The 23921-nt window shown below is 33.8% G+C and overlaps 1 protein-coding gene across 3 annotated transcripts in view; it reads right to left on the reverse strand.

Annotated features, from left to right (window-relative positions):
* The window catches only part of syngap1a (synaptic Ras GTPase activating protein 1a), an 82248-nt gene extending 58455 nt beyond the window's left edge, over window positions 1-23793 (reverse strand). For 2 of the 3 annotated variants that reach the window (XM_051137438.1, XM_051137437.1), the window contains exons 1-3: window positions 23544-23793; window positions 14706-14836; window positions 12012-12117 (exon numbers count right to left, since the gene is read on the reverse strand). In XM_051137438.1, coding sequence (XP_050993395.1) covers window positions 12012-12117; window positions 14706-14836; window positions 23544-23565 — 259 coding nt within the window. In that variant the 5' untranslated portion in view covers window positions 23566-23793. Of the gene's footprint in view, window positions 1-758; window positions 1677-12011; window positions 12118-14705; window positions 14837-23543 lie in introns of those variants that run through there. The other variant, XM_051137439.1, reaches the window with a different exon arrangement.
* Between the last annotated feature and the right edge of the window lie 128 nt (window positions 23794-23921).

Here is a 23921-nt window from a genome sequence, read left to right on the forward strand (position 1 = left end):
ACTGCATACTATTTTATTAACATAGTATGTGAAACAGTATACAGTGTGCATACCATGTATGCCCTTTCTAAAGATCATACTATTTTTATAAGCGTATGTATACAGTATGTGTTCCGTCTAAACATTTCTGATTATTTAAAAAAAAACAGTATGCACAGATCAGTATTTCACTGCTACATTGTTGCTTTTGTTGCATTGTCTTCACAGACATCACAACTGAACGCAGTTTTTGTGAAAAAATTTTTTAAATTTTGTCAGTATGATTTAATAATAAGTCAAGCAAGAAGTTAAAATCACATCATTATGCTTCCAGTAGAAATGTCGGTTCAAGTGCAGCCCACTGCATTGTGGCATACAGCATTTCTTGCAGTGTGCACTATATGCATAGTGCATACTCAAAGTCCAAGTGTGCAAGACATACAGTGCAGCAACAGCATATGCCAGGAACAGTAAGTGGTATTCTAGTGCACTACTGTAAACACACACACACACACACAGTGTGAGATCATGTGAGGTGGAGGTGTGTGTTGAGCCGGTCTGTAGGGGGCAGCAGTGAGTGCAGTGGGGTGGGACACACAACAATTTACAGTTAATCAGGAGCACTGCAATGATAACACACTACTGTACATGAGCACATACACCTGTCTATAATCACGGAAAGGAGATGTTACACCATTATGAGCTGCACTAAAGATCCACTTCCAGCGCATTAGTCCTTGAACTGCACAGCGGAGTGTAGTTTGCGAGTTCTGACTTACCGGAGAAGAGAGACCGGAGGCGTCGGGCCTCAGCGCGTCTCTCCGTCCGTCTGTCTCTCTGTCTGTCTGTCCGGTCCAGTAACTATCATTGAAATGTTCAGAGGCAGAGCGTCCCTCCGTCATCGGTCATTCTCACTGTCCTCAGATCAGTTCTGTCACGCGGGAGAATCACTGTCCAACTCTGTCCTCACACGAGCCAGTGATGCAGTCAAGTTTGCTGTGGACATGTGAGGTGCTCTTCATCACCGTCTTCATCACAAACGGCGAAATTCCGCCCTCGTTCATCGATATCTGACGCGTAACGAGCGCACGGTTCTCTCCGGTCAGACCGCAGCTGTGCGACTCCGGCTGCGCTCCGCGTCCTGCGGCGGCTGCTCCTCTGTCTTCAGTCCGGCTGTCGCTGCACTCCGCTCGGCCCGCGCTCGCTCGAGTCTCCGGCGCTCCGCTGCCGTTTCCAGGGTAACGCGCAGATTCCCGCCGGCGCTCATCGTTCGCTCCGCGGTGAATGCGGCTGGCGCTCGCGCGGCGGGTTTGTCATATCGCCGATGTGCGAGCGATCACTCGCGATCTTCATCCCGTTACTCCCGCACCATCGTCTTCATCGTCACCGTCGAAAAATAAATGTGATATTAAGCGCGACGGTTAGACGCGAGCCAGGAATGATCCTGCGTGGGCGGACCGCGCGCGCATCATCCTCCTCATCTTCATCTTCATCTCACACTGACAGAAAAAAAAAAAAAAAATCATGCAGCCCTACAGCGCGCGTCTGACAGACTGAAGCAGAGATCTGCTACTACCTCTAATAACGGTCGCTCGGTGTTTAAATTGAAACGTCTTTAACGTGCAACCGTCACGTTAAACATTTAAACTTCAGCAACTGTCAGATTTAACCGTCTGTCAGGATGAGCGGTGGGAGTGGCGCGCTTCTTACAGAACGACCCGGGTTCGATTCCCGCGCTGGAAGAGATCAATTATATTGTAAATTGATCAAGCAAAATGATCTGTTTGTCAGAAGATATAAGTGTAAGATGACCAGATTTCTGAAATGAAAACCGGGGACATTTCCTAGTTCAGTGGTCAAAATATCACTGAAATCACCATTATCTCCCAATTAAAAAACGGGCACAATATGTTTTTATTTAATTGTTATGGGTTCCATATAATAATGTCATAATTGATCAAACTTGATGCAACAATAAATAGTAACTATTGCAAATAGCAAACATATTTAGACAGTAGTATTATAACAAAATGATGGTTTTAGATAAACATTAAAAATAAAACTATACATATGGGAACATATTATAAATAAAACTGTGTTTAACAAATATGTTTTTTTCAAACTGTATTTCACAAATGTGATCTGCTGCTAATACCTCTACACGCGCTAATAACGGTCGCTCAGTGTTTAAACTGAAACGTCTTTAACGTGCAACCGTCAAGTCAAACATTTAAACTTCAGCAACTGTCAGATTTAACCGTCTGTCAGGATGAGCGGTGGGAGTGGCGCGCTTTTTACAGAACGACTCGGGTTCGATTCCCGCGCTGGAAGAGATCAATTATATTGTAAACTGACCAAGCAAAATGATCTGTTTGTCAGAAGATATTACTGTAAGGTGACCAGATTTATGAAATGAAACCCGGGGACATTTTCTTAGTTCAGTGGTCAAAATATCACTGAAATTACATATGCCATTATCTCCCAATTAAAAAACGGGGACAATATGTTTTTATTTAATTGTTATGGGTTCCATATTATTATATAACTTGATGCAACAATAAATAGTAACTATTGCAAATAGCAAACATATCTAAACAGTAGTATTATAACAAAATTATGGCTTTAGATAAACATTAAAAATAAAACAATACATATGGGAACATATTATAAATAAAACTGTTTAACAAATATGTTTTTTTTAAACTGTATTTCACATTTTGACAAATGTGATCTGCTGCTACTACCTCTACACGCGCTAGTAACGGTCGCTAAGTGTTTAAATTGAAACGTCTTTAATGTGCAACCGTTAAAAACCATTAAAAAATTAAACGTCAGCAACTGTCAGATTTAACCGTCCGTCAGGATGAGCGGTGGGAGTGGCGCGCTTCTTACAGAACGACCACGGTTCGATTCCCGCGCTGGAAGAGATCAATTATATTGTAAATTGATCAAGCAAAATGATCTGTTTGTCAGAACAGAAGATGTTTTTGTTGTTTAATTGTTGTGGTTTACATATATTAGTGTCATAAACGATCAAACTTAATACAATAGTAAATAGTAGCTATTGCAAATGCATACATAACAAAACAGTAGTATAACAAAATTATTGCTTTAGAAAAACATTAAAAATAAAACAAATAGGGGAACATATGATAAATAAGACTGTATTTAACGAATATGTTATTTCCAAACTGTATTTAAAAAAATTTCACAGCTGTGAGTACAGAACAACTTTTTACACTTCATGTTTATGCTTTTGTAAATGTATCTCTTCCATCCCTAATTAGGCTTATTATTTTGCATTTTAGGCTAATTTTGACCACAAAGTATGTGCTTTTTGCAAATGTCATTGTGCGAGTGTAACACTGTGTCCTAACTAGAAGCAATGTGATGTTAAAAATGTTAAAAAGGTTTAATATTTATGAATTAGGCTATAAACAACCATTTCGTTGGGAGTGCAGTGCACTTCTGAATGGCTGTGCTATTTCAGTGATTCTGTCACGTCGCGCCGTCAATATATTTGTGGGTTGTTTTGAACGTGCTGTAAAACGGGGACAGGACACCAAAAACCAGGACTCCCCCGGAAAACTGGGATGTCTGGTCACCCTATATTAGTGATTAGTTAGTAGCTTCATTCCAATGGTTGTACTGCTGTATTTTAAGCGAATCTGAGAAATAAAGTTAATTTTATTCTTAAAACACACAAGATAACTTACTCTTAACGTGATGCTGTCAAGACCCATTCTGCAAATGCTTCACATTATACACGTCAGCAAATCTTTTGAATCAGTAATGAAGGATTTCATCAAGTTTTTACATTTAGAACAGAACCTATCAAAACTGTGAATAACACACACGCACACCAGAGACGAGCCCGAACTCGGGTCACACACCCACTCAGAACTCCGCTCGCGATGGTTCGGTCCGCAGCCGCTCTACACAACGCAGCACGGAACAATCCAACGGGCGCACGAGGGGGGGGAGAGTTGGCTGGTGGCACAACGACTTACAGTTTCCATGACAACACAAGCCTTCAATCTGTGGATGGCCGTCCTCCATATTAAATAAGAACGAGTTTAAAGCAAAAGGAAAAATAAAGAGAGAGAGAGAAAGATGGTCGGCCAAAGTGCTTTCGCTCCCCCGAGCCATCGCTTAACACACAGCTACAGCGATCTGTAATTATTGTCATGGTTACCAGCAGAAAGGCTGTGTGTGCGTGTGTGTGTGTATGTGTGTGCGTGTGTGTGTGTGTGTGTGTGAGAGTGTGTGTTTCGGCTCCTGAAATACAATCACATGTGTCTGTGTTAAACAAACAGCACTCAAAATGGTATACAGTAACAGTATGTGTGTCAGTTTTGCATGTTTGTGTGTTTGAGTATGAATATAAATATATGAATATGTAAATATGGCACCAGGACCTCCTGCCACGCATGAACAGGCTGGCATTCACACATGTAGGTTTGCATACACAAAGAAACGTACAACATCAACATACTGGCAGCATCTAAACATCAACCCTTTTATACTGTATATGACTTTTGGAGATGTGCCAATGGTTACGAATACTTTCAGATTAATAAAACATTACATTCACAGAGACTTTTGCTAATTACTTTTAATAAGTAGTAGCTTAAGGGCCCACAGCTCACATCAGGAATGACATTTATAACGATAACTATAAATGCTCATACCAAGAACGATAACTATAACGATAAAAGCTGAAGATCCAACATCAATAACTACAGCAATAAACATTAATGTTGAAGTCATGTTGACAACAAAATGACAACTATAATAATAGACATTAATGGTAAAGCTATGTTGGCACCAAGAACGATAACTATAACAACAAATGTTAACATTAAAGGCTTGCTGACAGCAAGAATGATAAGTATAACATTAATGATAACTATAACAATAAACGTTAACGTTAAAGGCACGCTGACACCAAGAACGATAACTATAACGACAAACGTTTACGTTAAAGGCATGTTGATATCAAGAATGATAATTACAACGAGAAACGTTAAAGGCACACTGACACCAAAAACACTAACTGTAACAGTAACGATAACTATAACAATAAAAGCTGAAGATCCAACATAAATAACTACAGCAATAAACGTTAATGTTAAAGTCATGTTGACACCAAAATAATGACAAACGTTAACATTAAAGGCTTGTTGATACCAAGAATGATAAGTATAACATTAACGATAACTATAACAATAAATGTTAACATTAAAGCACACTGACACCAAAAATGATAACTATAACGATAAAAGCTGAAGATCCAACATCAGTAACTACAGCAATAAACGTAAAAGTTGAAGTCATGTTGACACCAAGACAGCAACTAAAATGAAAAATTTACGTTAAAGGCACGTCGACATCAACAACGATAACTATAATGAGAAACATTAACGTTAAAGGCCTGTCAACACCAAGATCGACAACTATGACAAGAAACGTTCATGTTAATGTTTACACCAAGATTGATAACTAAAATGAGAAACGCTAATGTTGGATGTTAGTTGGTAACGTTGGACCAAGAATGATAAGTATAACATTAACGACAACTATAACAATAAACGTTAATGTTAAAGGCACGCTGACACCAAGAACGATAACTGTAACAACAAACGTTTACGGTAAAGGCACACTGACACCAAGAATGATAACTATAACGAGAAACTGTAATATTAAAAGCATGCTGACAACAAGAACGATATCTATAACGATAAATGTTAAAGTTAAAGGCACACTGACACCAAGAACGATAACTATAACTAAAAAAAGTTGAAGAACCAACACGAATAACTATAGCAGTAAACGTTAATGTTAAAGTCATGTTGACACCAAGAACGATAACTATAACGACAAACGTTAACATTAAAGGCTTGCTGACAGCAAGAATGATAAGTATAACATTAATGATAACTATAACAATAAACGTTAACGTTAAAGGCACGCTGACACCAAGAACGATAACTGTAACGACAAACGTTTACGTTAAAGGCATGTTGATATCAAGAATGATAATTACAACGAGAAACGTTAAAGGCACACTGACACCAAAAACGCTAACTGTAACAGTAACGATAACTATAACAATAAAAGCTGAAGATCCAACATAAATAACTACAGCAATAAACGTTAATGTTAAAGTCATGTTGACACCAAAATAATGACAAACGTTAACATTAAAGGCTTGTTGATACCAAGAATGATAAGTATAACATTAACGATAACTATAACAATAAATGTTAACATTAAAGCACACTGACACCAAAAATGATAACTATAACGATAAAAGCTGAAGATCCAACATCAGTAACTACAGCAATAAACGTAAAAGTTGAAGTCATGTTGACACCAAGACAGCAACTAAAATGAAAAATTTACGTTAAAGGCACGTCGACATCAACAACGATAACTATAATGAGAAACATTAACGTTTAAGGCCTGTCAACACCAAGATCGACAACTATGACAAGAAACGTTCATGTTAATGTTTACACCAAGATTGATAACTAAAATGAGAAACGCTAATGTTGGATGTTAGTTGGTAACGTTGGACCAAGAATGATAAGTATAACATTAACGACAACTATAACAATAAATGTTAACGTTAAAGGCACACTGACACCAAGAGCGATAACTGTAACAACAAACGTTTACGGTAAAGGCACACTGACACCAAGAACGATAACTATAACTAAAAAAAGTTGAAGAACCAACACGAATAACTATAGCAGTAAACGTTAAAGTTAAAGTCATGTTGACACCAAGAAAGATAAGTATGACATTAATGATAACTATAACGACAAACGTTTACGTTAAAGGCACTTTGACACCAAGAATGATAACTATAACGATGAAAGTTGAAGAACCAACATCAATAACTACAGCAATAAACATTAATCTTAAAAGTCATGTTGACACCAAAACGACAACTATAATAATTGACATAACGGTAAAGCTATGAAAACACCAAGAACGATAACTATAACAACAAATGTTAACATTAAAGGCTTGTTGACACGAAGAATGATAAGTATAACATTAACGATAACTATAACAATGAACGTTAATGTTAAAGGCACGCTGACACCAAGAACGATAACTATAACGACAAACATTCATGCTAAACTATGAGAAACATTAAGATTAAAAGCATGTTGACTGATAACTAAAATTAGAAACGGTAACATTGGATGTTGACACCAAGAACGATAACTATAACGATAAAAGTTGAAGAACAAACACGAATAACCATACCAGTAAACGTTAATGTTAAAATCATGTTGACACCAAGAACGATAAGAATAACATTAACGATAACTATAACGACAAACGTTTACGTTAAAGGCACTTTGACACCAAGAATGATAACTATAACGATGAAAGTTGAAGAACCAACATAAATAACTACAGCAATAAACATTAATCTTAAAGTCATGTTGACAACAAAACGACAACTATAATAATTGACATAACGGTAAAGCTATGAAAACACCAAGAACGATAACTATAACGATAAAAGTTGAAGACTTGTAGAACTACAGCGATAAACGTTAACGTTAAAGTCATGTCGACACCAAGAACGATAACTAAAACAACAAATGTTAAGGTTAAAGGCACGTTAACACCAAGAATGATAAGTAAAATAAGAAACATTAACGCTAAAGGGATGTGGACACCAAGAACGATAACTATAACGATAAAAGTTCAAACATCAATAATCACAGTGATAAACGTTAATGTTAAAGTCATGTTGAAACCAAGAACGATAATTAAAATGAGAAAACTTAAAGTTAAAGCTTCCTACACATTTCCCATTTTAAAATTCCATGCTTTTTCAGACTCAATTTTCCAAACCTCTCTGTAGATTTTCAGACAACATTTAACATAAATGGTTCATAGAGCATTGTTTTTAGCTTCATATTTGGTATAGAGTCATCTGTAAATATTTTTATTTTCACAGATTTTCTCAAAGTGAGAAACTTTTTTGTGCCCTCAAGAAACTATTCACATGCGCATGGAAATTTTTGGCATGCTTATGCATTACAATTTCTAGTTTTATATAACCTATTTCCTTTGTGCATCACTGCCATCTTACTACAAATAAAACAAGAGCATGGATGCACATGAATTAACAGAGATCTGCTTGCTCAAAATTTGGCTTTTCTTATGTGAGTACATCTAATATCAAGACCAAATGTCCAATTTAACATCCTCTGTGGTGGCGGAGAAACCATGACACAAAATGGGCAGATGGCATAAAATTTGCCAAATTCAAGGATCTATAAAAAAGATATTGTAAGGTACTGTAAAAAGTGTTTAAAATGTGGCTTTCGTTAGGGCAGTATGGCATATTTCAAGGCCTTAGGTCTCTTTAACGCATAGTCTGTGGTGGCCAAGAATCCACACCACAAAACGGGCTGATGGCACAACAGGCGGATCAGTGTGTATTGTCGTATATGCTTAGTTTAATGCTTTCTTGTGTGCACATAAACGTCTGTATGTTTTTTGATTTTGCAAAGGTCCTTGAGGCTATGTAATACTGTGTTAAGAATACAGTGAGAGAAGAACCAAAATGCTTATAACCTATATTTTGCATAATAAAAGGGCACCTTGAACTCATTCAGTTGTACTTGACAATCACTAAAGAATCACTCAACAGCTGTTATGAAACCTCGCTTCTTGTACGATAAATTTATTTTCAATAAATTCGTAATATTTTCTATTATAAAACACTTAATTGGGCAAAAGTCCATACTCTGCTTTCTTTTTTCAATAGTTTTCCAGACCTGGAAAATACTTATATCAAATTCCATACTTTTCCAAACCCCGTAGGAACCCTGTTAAAAACACGTTGACACCAAGAATGATAACTATAATAATAAAAATTGAACATCCAACATGAATAACTACAGTGATAAACGTTAATGTTAAAGGAGAAGTCCACTCCAGAACAACAATTCACAAATAATGTACTCTCCTCCTTGTCATCCAAGATGTTCATGTCTTTCTGTCTTCAGTCATAAAGAAATTATGTTTTTTGAGGAAAACATTTCAGGATTTTTCTCCATATAATGGTCTTCATTGGTGCCCTGATTTTGAACTTCCAAAATGTAGTTTAAATGCGGCTTCAAAGGCTCTAAACGATCCCAGAAGAGGAAGAAGGGTCTTATCTAGCGAAACGATTGGTCATTTTAAAAATGTGTATACTTTTTAAGCACAAAACCTGGTGTAGCAGGTTCTGGGATGCGCGTTCATGTACTATTGAATCATGTCGAAAGGACACGTGGAACGCAGGCCAAACTACACACCCAGTGCAAGTAAGTCAAGCGTTGTTTACGAACAAAAAGCTACAACGATGTCGGACGATTCTGAAGTTGTAGGAGAAAATAAGATGGAGTTTTTCTCCATACTCAGTACACAGACGATGAACTTACACGTGATTCGTAGTAGTGATGGGAAGTTCGGATCATTTTACCGACTCGGACCTTTGAGTCTCGTTCAGCAAAATGAACGAAGTCATTTTATTCATTTTAACAAAATATAATTAAAACGTTACGTGTTCGTTCCCTAACACATCTACTGCTTACACAAATGTTGATCACACTACAAACAAGACAAAACTATAATGCTATAAGAAACAGAAAAGATTCATTCATTGTTTACCTGGGTCTTTAGTCTATGATTAGTTCACCTCACCTCTTATCTGACAAGTTTTCGGGTTTGAGTCTTTTGTTCATCAAGTGACGCCCCATAAGATGAATGAACCACTCGAAAAACAGGTGAACTAATTCCAGTACAGAACCTAACAGGATGTTGTGCATACGCAACTGAACGAATCACTCCCGAGACGACTCGTTCTTCCCGAGTCACATTAAAGATTCGTTCAAAATGAATAAATCATTCATGAACGCGCATCCCAGAGCCTCTGCTACACCAGCTTTTGTGCTTAAAAAGTATACAAAATTTTATTTTTAGAAAAAAAATGAGCGATCGTTTTGCTAGATAAGACCCTTCTTCCTCTTCTGGGATCGTTTAGCTTTGAAGCTGCATTTAAACTACATTTTGGAAGTTCAAAATCGGGACACCAATGAAGTCCATTATATGGAGAAAAATCCTGAAATGTTTTCCTCAAAAAACATAATTTCTTTATGACTGAAGAAAGAAAGACATGAACATCTTGGATGACAAAGGGGTGAGTACATTATCTGTGAATTGTTGTTCTGGAAGTGAACTTCTCCTTTAAAGTCATGTTGACACCAAGAATGGTAATTAAAACGACAAACGTTAAAGTTATAGGCACACTGACACCAAGAATTATAACTTACAGGCTTGCTGACACCAAGAATGATAAGTGTAACATTAATGTTAACAATATCAATAAACATTAATGTTAAAGGCACCAAGAATTATAACTATAATAATAAATGCTAAAGTTAAATGCCTACTGACACCAAGAACGGTAACTATAATGACAAATGTTTACGTTAAAGGTACGCTGACACCAAGAATGATAAGTATTAGGGATGCATGTTGTTGGATTTTTGCAGACATCCGATATGCCGATATTTTTCATCCCTTTTTTGGCTGATACCGATACCAATATACATCCTTTTGTTTGGAAAGTTAGTTTTCAACAAGAACTTATTTGTTAGGATTAAATAAACAGTAATGAGTGGTTACTATTCAACCCGTTTTTTTTTCATCAGTAGACTAGTATTATTTATGATTTGAATTTTGTGAATGAGGTTTATTTTGCTGTTATAAGCCGAGCTTCAGATGCTTTCACTTTTGAATTTGCAATCTTGTCACGTTTTACAAGAAAATTGTCTGTTTTGCTTACATCTTTTAAGACTAAAGCATTGGATTAATGGATTAATTGTTATTCCTAATTTAAAAGCAAAACAACAATAAAACAGTGCTACAATGACAAACTAGCTTACATAACATTAATTAACAAAAACAAATAAAACCAGACATGGTATACACCACATGCTGTATTATATACTGACTAATAAATAACAGAACATTTAGCAAACACATGAGGAATGAAATTAAAAAATTAAAAAATTAAAAGAAAGCTGCTATAGCGAAGGTAAACAGCAAAGATAACAAGCTTTTCGAAATGAAAACAAAAAGAAAGCACTGTGACGGTGCTTTGCATGTTTTTTTGTTTGTTTTTTTGCACAAGAATACCAGGACACGAACGGGATATAATTCATTCCTACAACTTGTTAATTCGTTCCTACAATTTATTCATGTGCACATGTGAGTTAACATATTCCTCTTACTGGCAAGACACATCAGCATAATATTTCATATCGGGCCGATGCCAATATTTACATTTAAAGCCATTATCGTCCGATTCCGATATTAGTCCGATAATATCGTGCACCCCAAATAAGTGTAACTTTAACAATAACTATAACAATAAACATTAACGTTAAAGGCATATTGGCACGAAGAATGATAACCAACTAACATTAAAACTTCATCAACTGGGATAAAACACTCTGATTTAGATTCCAACAATACAGCTCCTCTGTGCTCATGTGAATTTTTTTTAAATGTAGAATGATTTTTAACAATTTTTTTTACAGTTATCATCATAGTTATCATTGGTGTGAATGGGCCTTGAGAGTGATTATTAAAACTTCATCATTAGCGTTTTCATCCTTTGTATAAACAGGCCTTTAAAGCAAATATTAAACTTTATCGTCCTTGGTGTAAAAGAGTCTTTCGCATGCTTGGAAACTCATGCAAGGTTGCTGGATGACGTATTGCACTAATTAACTTATCCATGATGCCACTGTGTTTGCATTCTGCATAGTGTCAGTTACACAACGTCATCAGAGAGAATCACTGGGAACTTTTTAGCGAAAAAAACTACTTATATTAGAAAAGCTGTGCTCTTACTATTCTTACAACGAACTGTACATTATCTGTGCTGTATGCATACTGTAGTGTACATGTCAAAACTGCAGTATATTGAGTGTGTGAGTGTGTACCTGACTCAGGATGTGGTCTGCTATCTGCAGGTACGCTGACGGTCCTGCGCAGCAGTTTGTGTCGGTGTGAGACGGGACGATGATCATTCATCAGCAATGGATGAACCTGAAAACACACAAACACAAACACCATCATGTGGTTGGTGTTCCTTCACTTTGATTATAGTTAAAGAACTAATTAACGTGAGCTTTTACATTTTTTTTATTGCAAAATCCGTCCTAATACATTATAAAACAGGGTTCATTATAGATGGTGTAAAATGAAATTCCAGGACTTTTAAGGACTTTTCAAGCTCTTTCAATTTTTATAGAAGATATAAATGTACACATTAAAATCAAGGGCGTAGGGAGGCACTGGTGGGAACATAACGCCATATCACAGTTATAGCTAGGGACAATTTAGTAGTGTGTGTGTGTGTGTGTGTGTGTGTGTGTGTGTGTATTGTTAGGGACATGTCATAGCATCTCTACTAAATTCTACAGCCTTGAAAATCATGACGAGTGATGTTTGACTTTGAAAACTATAATTCTCTTCTTAAATATGAAGAAATCAAACAACAGATTCATGAGTTCATCCAAACGTCACAAAAGCTTATGGACGTAATTCTAAGTCTGACACTGAAGTGAGTTGTTGTTTTTGTCATTCACTTGTTTGCCAATGAACCACACAGAGACACTCTGTAAGCGACTTTTCTTTGTTTTAAAGATGTTTTTTTTGGATTGTTTGACTACTTGAAAGAGAATATGTAGGATTCATTCATTTGTGTTTCCTGGTAGCTAAATTTCACATAAAACATGGTTACTACACTTTTACTATAGTAAAACTGCAGTTAATTTTCTTAAAGGATTTGTATTTGTGAATGCTGTCAGTTCTGTTTTATTTTATTAACTCTACTGAATTAAAGGTTTGATGTTTTCTACTTTTTAATTAAAAAATAAGTTAGAAAAAAGATTTGCGATTGCCGAACTGAATCAAATTATTCGTGAACCCGCACCGAAGTCCAGAAATGAATCAAATGATTCGCGATCCCGCACCGAAGTCCCGAAATGAATCAAATGATTCGCGAACCCGCACCGAAGTCCCGAAATGAATCAAATGATTCGTGAACCCGCACCGAAGTCCCGAAATGAATCAAATGATTCGCGAACCCCCAGCAAAATCCCGAACTGAATCAAATGATTCGTGAACCCCCAGCAAAATCCCGAACTGAATCAAATGATTCACGAACCCCCAGCAAAATCCCGAAATGAATCAAATGATTCGCGAACCCCCAGCAAAATCCCGAAATGAATCAAATGATTCGCGAACCCGCAGCAAAATCCCGAACTGAATCAAATGATTCGCGAACCCGCACCGAAGTCCCGAACTGAATCAAATGATTCGCGAACCCGCACCGAAGTCCCGAATTGAATCAACTGATTCGCGAACCCGCACCGAAGTCCCAAACTGAATCAAATGATTCGTGATTCTGCATCTAAATCAATTGATTTTTGGTCTGAGTCTGAAGTTCCGATCTGAATAATAATTTATGAACAGTGCAGATCGCAAATCATTCAATTTGTGTGATGATTTGCACAACGTGATTTAAAATCCCGACCTAAATAAAATGATTCACGTTCCAACCGGAGCGCTTTGAAACAGTGAATCGTTTTGTGACGCAAAACAAAAAAGTTTAACTGATTCAGAGTTTTAAAAAGCTCAGTTTCTCTCACTGTATGTGCTTTGTTAAAAATTCGAAAATGAATGGCTCTTTGAATTTGATCTGTTTTTGGCTAGTGAATCCCTTGAAAATGACTCACTCAATTGATTCAGATCATCTGTTCCTCATTTTGCATCTTCAACATTTATCTTGGTAATTTTATGACATTAACTGAAATAAGTGAAAAATGTATTATGTGTTAAATTACTGAATTTTGCGCTAAAAGATATGTGCTTATTGAAGAAATTAAACACTTATTTCATAGATACGTTGTCTTTTAATAATTTTAAGAGTTTTTCAGGCCTTACATTTCAAAAAGTCAAATTCCAGCACTTTCAGCACCTTAAACAAACCCTGATAAAACCTTGAGGACTACAGCAGCGAACATGAAAAATAATTAAATGCATCAAATGAAAATATTTGCAATAATGATTTTTTTATATTAAAATATTTCCAAATACATTGTAATATTAATATTATACTAGAAAAATAGCAGATTTACATTCAGGTTATACATTTGGCAGACGCTTTTATCTGAGGCGACTTTCAGCGCATGCAGTTCAAGCATTGTTTGCCTAGAAAATGAAGTTATAGTCATATTATTTGATATATATAATGCAAAATAAAAATATTACTTTGCTAACACTTCATTTAAAGCCTTTGTGTATAGGGTATTGATAATATTTGTTATAATGCATTTAATGCAATTATGCAAAAATGCAATGGCATTTCATAAATAATTGCAACATATTCCTCATTACATCTGAAAATCTTATTTAATGCATTTATATCTTCCAAAGATATGTTTGTAGGCACCAGGGTCTGAAAGCAGCTTCTGAACACTGAGGCTGATGAAGCAGGAGAGTGTGACTCTCGTCAAAGGCAGCAGCTCCCTCTAGTGTTCACATCTGTGAGTGTGTGTGTGTGTGTGTGTGTGTGTGTGTGTGTGTGTGTGTGTGTGTGTGTGTGTGTGTGTGTGTGTGTGTGTGATCACCTCCTCTTGATCCAGCAGGTAGAACTGGTCTCCATCTCTGACGCGGAGCTGGCGGCTCCAGCCGGGGGAGTCGTGTGCGTGGCCATTCAGAGGAGTGTGAGGCCGAGAACATGGAGACACACACCTTCCATCTGCACACACACACACACACACACACACACACATCAGCATAAGCATAATACAACTCCAGCATAACAAACAGCAACACTTACTTCACACAACATTATAAAAAATTCACTTAATGCACATTTCTGTGATTTTTGTGACCCTGTAAGAAAGGCTTATCTCAAAATAATATCCTTTAAATGAAATATAAATTAATGTATCCATTAAAAATGTTACATTTAAGTAGTTTGGGAAGTAGTTTATAGTTGATCAGTGAGAGTAATGCTGCTAATGTTGCTATTTTCATAAAGGCAGAAAGCAGGTGTGACACATTATATTTTTACTACAATGAACAGAACAGAACAGATGCAGTGAAAACACTGATGTATGACTGAATCCGGCTCAGAGCTCAAGACCTGCAGGCCAACATGGGATTCATGACTCAAACACTTCAGAAAACAGTACGAGGAAACAACATGAACTATTTCTGGAAACCACCACATCGGACGAATCTCGTCCAGAGAGAGGAGCATCACAAAGACTCAATAATCCTGAACACACTGTATACGGCCCAACACACACACATTTATGTTGAAATATAGTGTAAAACCTGGTTTGTGCAACATTATTTGATAAAAAAAAATAATAAAAGAGAAAAATTAACAAACATAAATGTTATCATTTAAATAATTCTTAAAATAAACTAAAATAAAGCAACAAAACATAAAATACTGTATCACTTGGATCATATTTTAAATAAACTAAAATGTTGTTTTATAAGCAATACAAATATTAAATAAATTAAATCTATTAATGAACTACTTATATAAAGTAATAAATAAATGATGTTATAATCAATAAAATAAATTAAATCAAAGATATCAATTTATTAATATTTAAAATAAACCAAAAAAATTAATTATTAATTATAGCAATGAAAATAAAAATAAATGCATCATGAAACAAAATTCATTTGTGAAATTGTGACTTAATATATTTATATATGATATAAATTCTATCAATATAAATATATACATGTAAATATTTTTAATTTTTTTCTAATTATTATTTAAATATTTCTAATATATGTCATATATATATATATATATATGATGTTTATATATATAATGACATGTTATAAGCAACTAAAATATAAATTATCAATTGCAAAATATTTAAAATAAACAGAAAATAAATGATTTTATTATCAATAAAATACATAAAGAAATTAAATCAAGGGTATTAATTTAATAATAAAAAAATACATTAAATTTTAATTAACAATATTTATATATATATATATTAATTATTTTTACAAGAATTAAAATATAAATTAACTATATTAATCAAATACTTTAAACTATAAACTAATAAATAAATGATTTAATAATTAACAAAATAAACTAAATCAAAGGTATAAATTTAATAATATTTAAAATAAACAAAAAAATTAAATCATCTTTCACAAGCAATGAAAATAAAGATTAAATGTATCAATCAAAATACAGTATAAAACTCTGGTTTGTGTGACTTTATTTAATAACAATAATATACATATATATATATATATTTAGTATTTAAAATAAAAAATATATAAGCAATAAAATATAAATTAAATGTAAAAAATTAACATTTTACAAGCAACAAAAATATAAAATATCAATTGCATACTATTTAAAATAAACTAAAAATTCTGTTTTATAAGAAATAAAATAAATAAATAAATAAACTAAAAATAACTGATTTTATAATAAACCAAACAAATAAATTACATCAAAGGTGTCAATTAAATAACAAAAAAAAAAAAAATTTAATGTCAAATTTAATAAAAAAAAACATTATTTTTAAAAGCAATGAAAATATAAATTTAATGTATCAATATGTAAATATATATATATATATATATATATATATATTTTCTAAGCAATTAAAAAATATAAAATCAATTTAATTAAATGTATGAATTAAGCCATTTAAAAAATTTAAAAAAAAGCAAAATGAACTTCAGAATGGGTTACAAGACTGCAGATTTATCCTAAACAGAGCAGCGCTAACCAAATGTGAACGCTGACGTGTGATTGGACGGAGCGAGAGGTCGAGACCTGCAGGCCAACATGGGATTGATGACTCAAACACTTGAGAAACACTGAGCGAACTATTTCTGGAAAACGGATCACGTCCAGCGAGAAACGCAAACACAGGACGAATGTAAAACTCATCCTGACACCGGCTTTTGTGTCCCGATCGCCCCCACAGCGCGAGAGAGAGAGAGAGGGAGAGAGAGGAAGATGGGTTAGAGCCCGAGAGATGTCACTTCCGTGACGCCCACTCTCTCACACGCGCTCGCTCGCCCGCCCGCCCGCACACCCCCAGCCCGTTACCATGGAGACCGGGCTAAAAAACGACTTAAAGCGACCGATATAGCGCACGAGAGAGAGAGGGAGAGAGAGAGAGAGGGATTATGCGGAGAGGTGGGTGTCAGATGGAAGTGTTTGAGCGCAGCGATGCTGGGATGAGAGAAGAGCACAACTATTCTGGAAGAGGAGCCAACTCTGCGTTACTATGGCGACCAGCGGGATGTGATCCCTCTCTCTCTCTCTCAGTGTGTCTGTAGGTGGGAGTCTCTCTCTCTCTCTCTCTCTCTCTCTCTCTCTCTCTCTGGCAGCTGGACGCTGTTAAACACTGGCATTGGCTGCATCACTAACACAGATCCATACTCTCACATACCATCATCATCATCATCATCATCATCATCACACTCAAACCATGCAGCATTAATCACAAACACGCTTAAAGATCAGTGGTTGGCTATGCAAATAATGTTAAAGATGACATAACACATTACAGACTGATTTTGGTTGACATAATATTTATTAAAATATTTCATAATAATATTTAGTCCTATTAATAGCTGGGATACTGATTTAGGTTGACAATATTTTGTTAAAACAGTTTAAATAATATTTTAGAATAATATTTAGCTCTATTAATAGCCAAGATACTGATTTAGGTTGACAGTATTTTGTTAAAACTGTTACATAATATTAAAAATATATTTTATGATATTTAAGTTGACATAAAATTTGATTAAAATACTTAATATAATATTTAAATGATTTTTTTATAATATTATTTGAGTCGTTTAATAGCCTGAATTCTGATTAAGGTTGACATTTTTTATTAAAAGATATAAATGTATTATAAATAATATTTTTAAATCATATTTAGCACTATTAATAGCCGGGATACTGATTTAGGTTGATAATATTTTGTTAAAACAGTTAAATAATATTTAAATGATATTTTATAATATTATTTGAGTCCTTTAATAGCCTGAATTCTGATTAAGGTTGATATAATATTTTATTAAAAGACATAAATATATTTTAAATAATATTTTAGAATAATATTTAGCTCTATTAATAACCGGGATACTGATTTAGGTTGATAATATTTTGTTAAAACTATTACATAATATTTAAAATATATTTTATAATATTTAAGTTGACATAAAATTTGATCAAAATACTTAATATAATATTTAAATGATTTTTATAATATTATTTGAGTCATTTAATAGCCTGAATTCAGATTAAGGTTGACATAATATTTTATTAAAAGACATAAATAAAATTTACATAATATTTTATAATAATAATTAGTGCTACTAATAGCCAGGATACTGATTTAGGTTGATAATATTTCATTAAAACAGTTTATTTTATTATAATAATTATATTTTATATTTAAGTTGACAAAATTTGATTAAAATACTTCATTAGTATTTAAACAATATATTTTCATATTATTTGAGTCGTTTAATTGCTTGAATTCTGATTAAGGTTGACATAATATTTTATTAAAATACATAAATACAATTTAAATAACAATATTTAATGCTATTAAAAGCCGGGATACTGATTTAGGTTGACATAATATATAAAACAGTTACATAATATTTAAATGATATTTTATAATATTAAAGTTGACAATAAATTTGATTGAAATACTTAATCTTTAAACAATATTTTATAATACTGAGTCGATATTATTATAATATTATTTAAGGCTGACATATTTTATTAAAAGACATAAATAATATCTCAATTATATTATATAATACTGAGGTTGACATGACATGTTATTCAAATCATTAAATAATATTTTATAATAATGTTCAAATCTTTTAATAAAATATTAAATCATCGTAAATTGGGCACAATATATAATTTGATTCTAAATCCTATTTTTAGTAAACACAATATTTTATTAAAATTATTAATTAACATTTAAATAATATTTTACAATATTTAGGTTGACATAACATTTTATTAAAATATTTATTTAATATTTTAATTATACTTTATAATATTATGTGTCTTTTAATAGCCTGAATTCTGATCCAGGTTAACATAATATTTAATTAAAATACATAAATAACATCTAAACTATATTTTATAATATTAAGGTTGACATGAAATGTTATTAAAATACTTTAAATAATATTTTATGATAATATTCAAGTCTTTTTATAAACATTACATCAACGTAAATTGGGAACAATATATAATTTGACTATGTATCCTGATTTCAGCTGACACAATATTTTATTAAAACACTTAAATAATATTTAAATATCAATTTTAATAAATAAAATAATAAAAATATAATACAATACAATTTTACATTAATTTTATAATATAATTTGTCTTTTAATAACCTGGATCCTGATTTATGCTGACACAGTCTTGTACTAAATGACTTTAATAATATTTAAATTATATTTTGTAATATTATTTAAGCCTTTTAATAAAATACTATTTAAGTATTATTAAAGTCATTTAATAAAGCACTGTTTCTAGGATCTAGGTTATCAAAAGGCTGAAATAATATTGCAAAATACTAAGACAACCTAAGTTTGGTACAAAATACAATTTGACTCAGGATCCTGATTTCGGTTGACACAATATTTTATTAAAAGATTTAATTAGTATCTAAATAATACAATTTGACCTTGAAACCTGATTTAGGATGACAAGATATTTTATTAAAAGACTTTTAATAATCTTAAAAGTCTTTTAATAACCTGGATCCTGATTTAGGTTGACATATTATTTTTACTAAAAGACTTAATATTTTTAAACAATCTTTCAAATTTTAAGTCCAGAATCATGTATCATAAACAAGAACATTTGAGCCGGACCAATCAGAATCAAGGATTCAAATACGCAGAGTCTGTTCACCAACGGTAAAGCAGACAGTCATCGAGACCAAAATACTGAAACCAAAGGTCAAAGGTCAACCGAGCGGACAGAGAGGCAGATTTGCATATATTAGCATGAGGTCTCATCAGAAGAGCTTCAGGACGACCAGAGAGACTTGATCTCACACTAAACGTCACATTTATACCAAAGCACATGAATAAAACACATGCTGTAAGAAACGAAATCAGCCCTCGCTCTGACCACCATTATCATTTCATCATTGACTCCTCAACCTCAACAAGTTCATTCACATCATCTTCCATTAGACGGATGAAGTGTGAGTGTGTCGCGGGTCAAACGTGATTTTTGTCTTGATTCGTAAGTGATTTTCTGAAGTCCGCGGCTGCATGAAACGAGCTTTATTAATGAACGCGGATCCGCAGCAGATGAAGCGCTCGTGTGATTGATGCGCTGAATGTGTGATTCTTACATAAACGCTCGGGCCTGATCCGCACGGCTCACCAGAACACACAGCACAACCTCAAACCACATCAACAGACTCCTCAAATCAGGATCTGAACAACTCCGTCAGACACAATGAAACATTTACTGTGTAATGTACAGTATTATATAACATATTTACTGTACTTTATAATGATGTCTAAATTACATTGTATTTCACTTTAGAAATATATATAATATATATATACACACACACACACACACAAAATTAATTTGAAAAAATAAAAATAAAAATATATATACACACATATATACATACATATATATATATATACTTGACTTTTTATTTTATTTTATTAATGTAATATTTTAGTGCAATTCTATGTAAAATCTATATATTTTTAAATATTTATTTAGAATATTTAAATGGTATTATTTATACGTTTATATATATATATATATACACACACACACATATTAGATATATTAGATATATGATCATATATATTAAGTTTATTTGTACTGCTACTAAAAATAACGTTTCGCAGTAGAATGAAATAGATGGAATAAATAGAAAATAAAAATAAAATAAAACTTTTAGTGGACGACACAATCGTGATCTGATCAGTATTTGCGCCGCACGCTTCTGGCAAAGGTTGCATCTCGTTTGATGTTGTAATTTTAATTATTATTTTTAATTAATCAAATTTAGATTCCAAAATTCTTGAGGCAACTGCATGTCAACTCAGCTTTTAAAACAAACTGTTCCTGAAAGATTTGATTTGTGTTTTACAGTAAATCAGCACTGAACCGCATGAATAACTAATGCTGAAACGAAAGACTCAATTACATAAACATTGTCGTTATAATCAACAATGCAGCTACAGCACACAATTAATAACAGATAAACGCAATGAATCGCATGCAAAATAAAAGTTTTTGTTTACATAATATATGTGTGTGCTGTTAATATTTATTATGTATATATAAACACACATACAGTATATATTTTTATTTATATAATTAATTTTATAAAGACATATATTTAATATATAAACATAACATATTTCTCTTAAATATATCCATGCATGTGTGTGTACTTATATATTATATAAACAAAAACATTTATTTTGCATGCAATTAATTGCAATTAATCATTTCACAGCACTAAAACAAACATTTTTCAAAGTTGTAAATAAAACAAAGATTACTGGAGTGTGTTATAGAAAAATAGATTTCAGTATTTCGACTTCACAATTTCTCATTTAATTCGGTACGTGACATGACGTTTATGCTTATTTGTACAATTTATGACTGTTAAACAATTTTTAAGTGTACAAGAATGTGCAAACATAATTTACTATTTACAGAATAATAGTACATCTCTAAAACTACATCTAAATTATATTAGATTTTGTATTATGTGAATTTACAACTGTAAAATAAAATAAAATTAAATTGCATTTCTATTACATTTAAATAAATACGTACGGGTCAAAGATGTTCAGATGTCCACATCAAAATAAATGTACAAAAGTGATTTTATATCCATAAAAAAACACATTAAATGTAGGTAAAGTGTCTACTTTTAAGGTTTCAAATAAGTTTTTGGAGAATAAAATATTACAATTCGGCATTCAGTGTAACAATATATAAAAAACATGTTTATTCTGACTTGTACATATTAAAACGTATAAAAGAATAAGGAGCATAGTACATTTTATTGCGTTTTAAATTAGTCAAAAAATCTTACTGACAAATGGGCAAAACCAAGGATAGTGGCACATTTTAAAGTAATTAGTATTTGGGGTGAAAGTAATTCATATTTTAATATGTCATAAATTGATTTTTGTTGTAAATATGCTGTTACACTGAATGACATTTTAATGGGCGTCTTCTGTAAATTAGGGGAAAATGTATGATATTTATTTTTTGCTTAGAGAAACAAAAACAAAAATGCAATTAAATGAAACAGAAAACTTTTGTTTTTAAAACACCAACGATTTAAAGCAGTATTACACTTACTGTTTTCATGCTTAAACCTGTTTTCATCTTTGACCCGTATATATTTTAATAAAAGATTATATATTAGACATATTTAAAATATTAGTTATAAATTTACAAACATAAAATTGTTGTAAAATGTAAAAGAACAAGTACAAAAACATTCACAATTTCTATACATTTACAAAACTACATCTGAATTAGATTTTGTACTATACGCTGTTACATTTAGTATATACGCATTTTATATATTTAAAAACAATTGATATAAAACGGACCGTTTAAATACATTTACAAATGTTTTTCAACACCATTTTTAAGTGTAAAGAGACGTACAGGTACTTATGCACTCATACAATCTCAAATGTAATATATATGTACAAATTCGATTAATAAACAACTTAAACGGTTTCGACAACATTCCAGTAAGTGTACAAACAACACTTAGGACTGTAAAATGACATCTAAATAACAAATTTGCGTTCTGAATTACATTTATATGACATTTAGTTGTGTGTGCGTGTGCATAAATCAGCTGTGATATATATAGTCAGCTATGTAAAATGCACAATTTCTATAAAATGCATGTGCTTTATTCCGCGAAAGCGCATGAAAGCAGTGACCAACAGCATCACACACTCACAGCCGCTGTTCTCCAAAGCGCAAACACGGCTGGATCTCCAGAGCTCGAGGACGGATGTGGTTTGTCTGGTCTGACATTTAGAAGCTGTGCCCGACTCAGTGTAAAAGAGCTCTCGAGATCACAACGAGTGTCACAGCCGCTTCACTCGCTCACGACACGAGCCTCATCACATCTGCTCACAGCACGCTACCGCGATCAATAGCGCGCGCACCGATCAATGAGTCGACCGATCGATCGGCTATTAGAGCGCGGGCCGCGCGCGTCTCTCGGAAGCGCTCGTGCGCGGGCCGCTGCCGACTCGGTTCGGTTCGGGATCTATAAATAAACCGCGCGGCCCTCGACGCACATCTGCTGTTACCGAGCGGCTCTGCCGTTCCTGCGCTCACGTCGGCGTTATCGATGAGCGCGAATCGCTCTTACCTTGTGAAGACACATAGGACATGATCCTCCGGCACCGACCGTGATCAGCTCGCTCTGTGAGGATCCATCATCGCTCCTCCAGCGCGACAACATTCAAAAATAACGGAGCAGAATGACGCGACGCTCTCTCACACACGCGAGCCGTGGAGTCGGGGCGGGCGCGCGCACGGCCAGGCGCGCTCACGCGAGGTGCTATTATCGATCGGAACGCCGATCGAACTGATCCGCCGATCGCTTAACGCTTGCCGTCACCGAACGCGGGCGCGCACTCGCACGCACGCATGCGGGGACGCGCACCGGCGCGCTCGCTCAGCCGGCACCGCGCGGTCCAATGAGTGCGCTCGTCCGTACTCGAACGCAAGTTCGGTTCCCTGGATA

The sequence above is a fragment of the Labeo rohita genome, chromosome 19, assembly GCF_022985175.1.
Source record: "Labeo rohita strain BAU-BD-2019 chromosome 19, IGBB_LRoh.1.0, whole genome shotgun sequence".
NCBI lineage: Eukaryota > Metazoa > Chordata > Actinopteri > Cypriniformes > Cyprinidae > Labeo > Labeo rohita.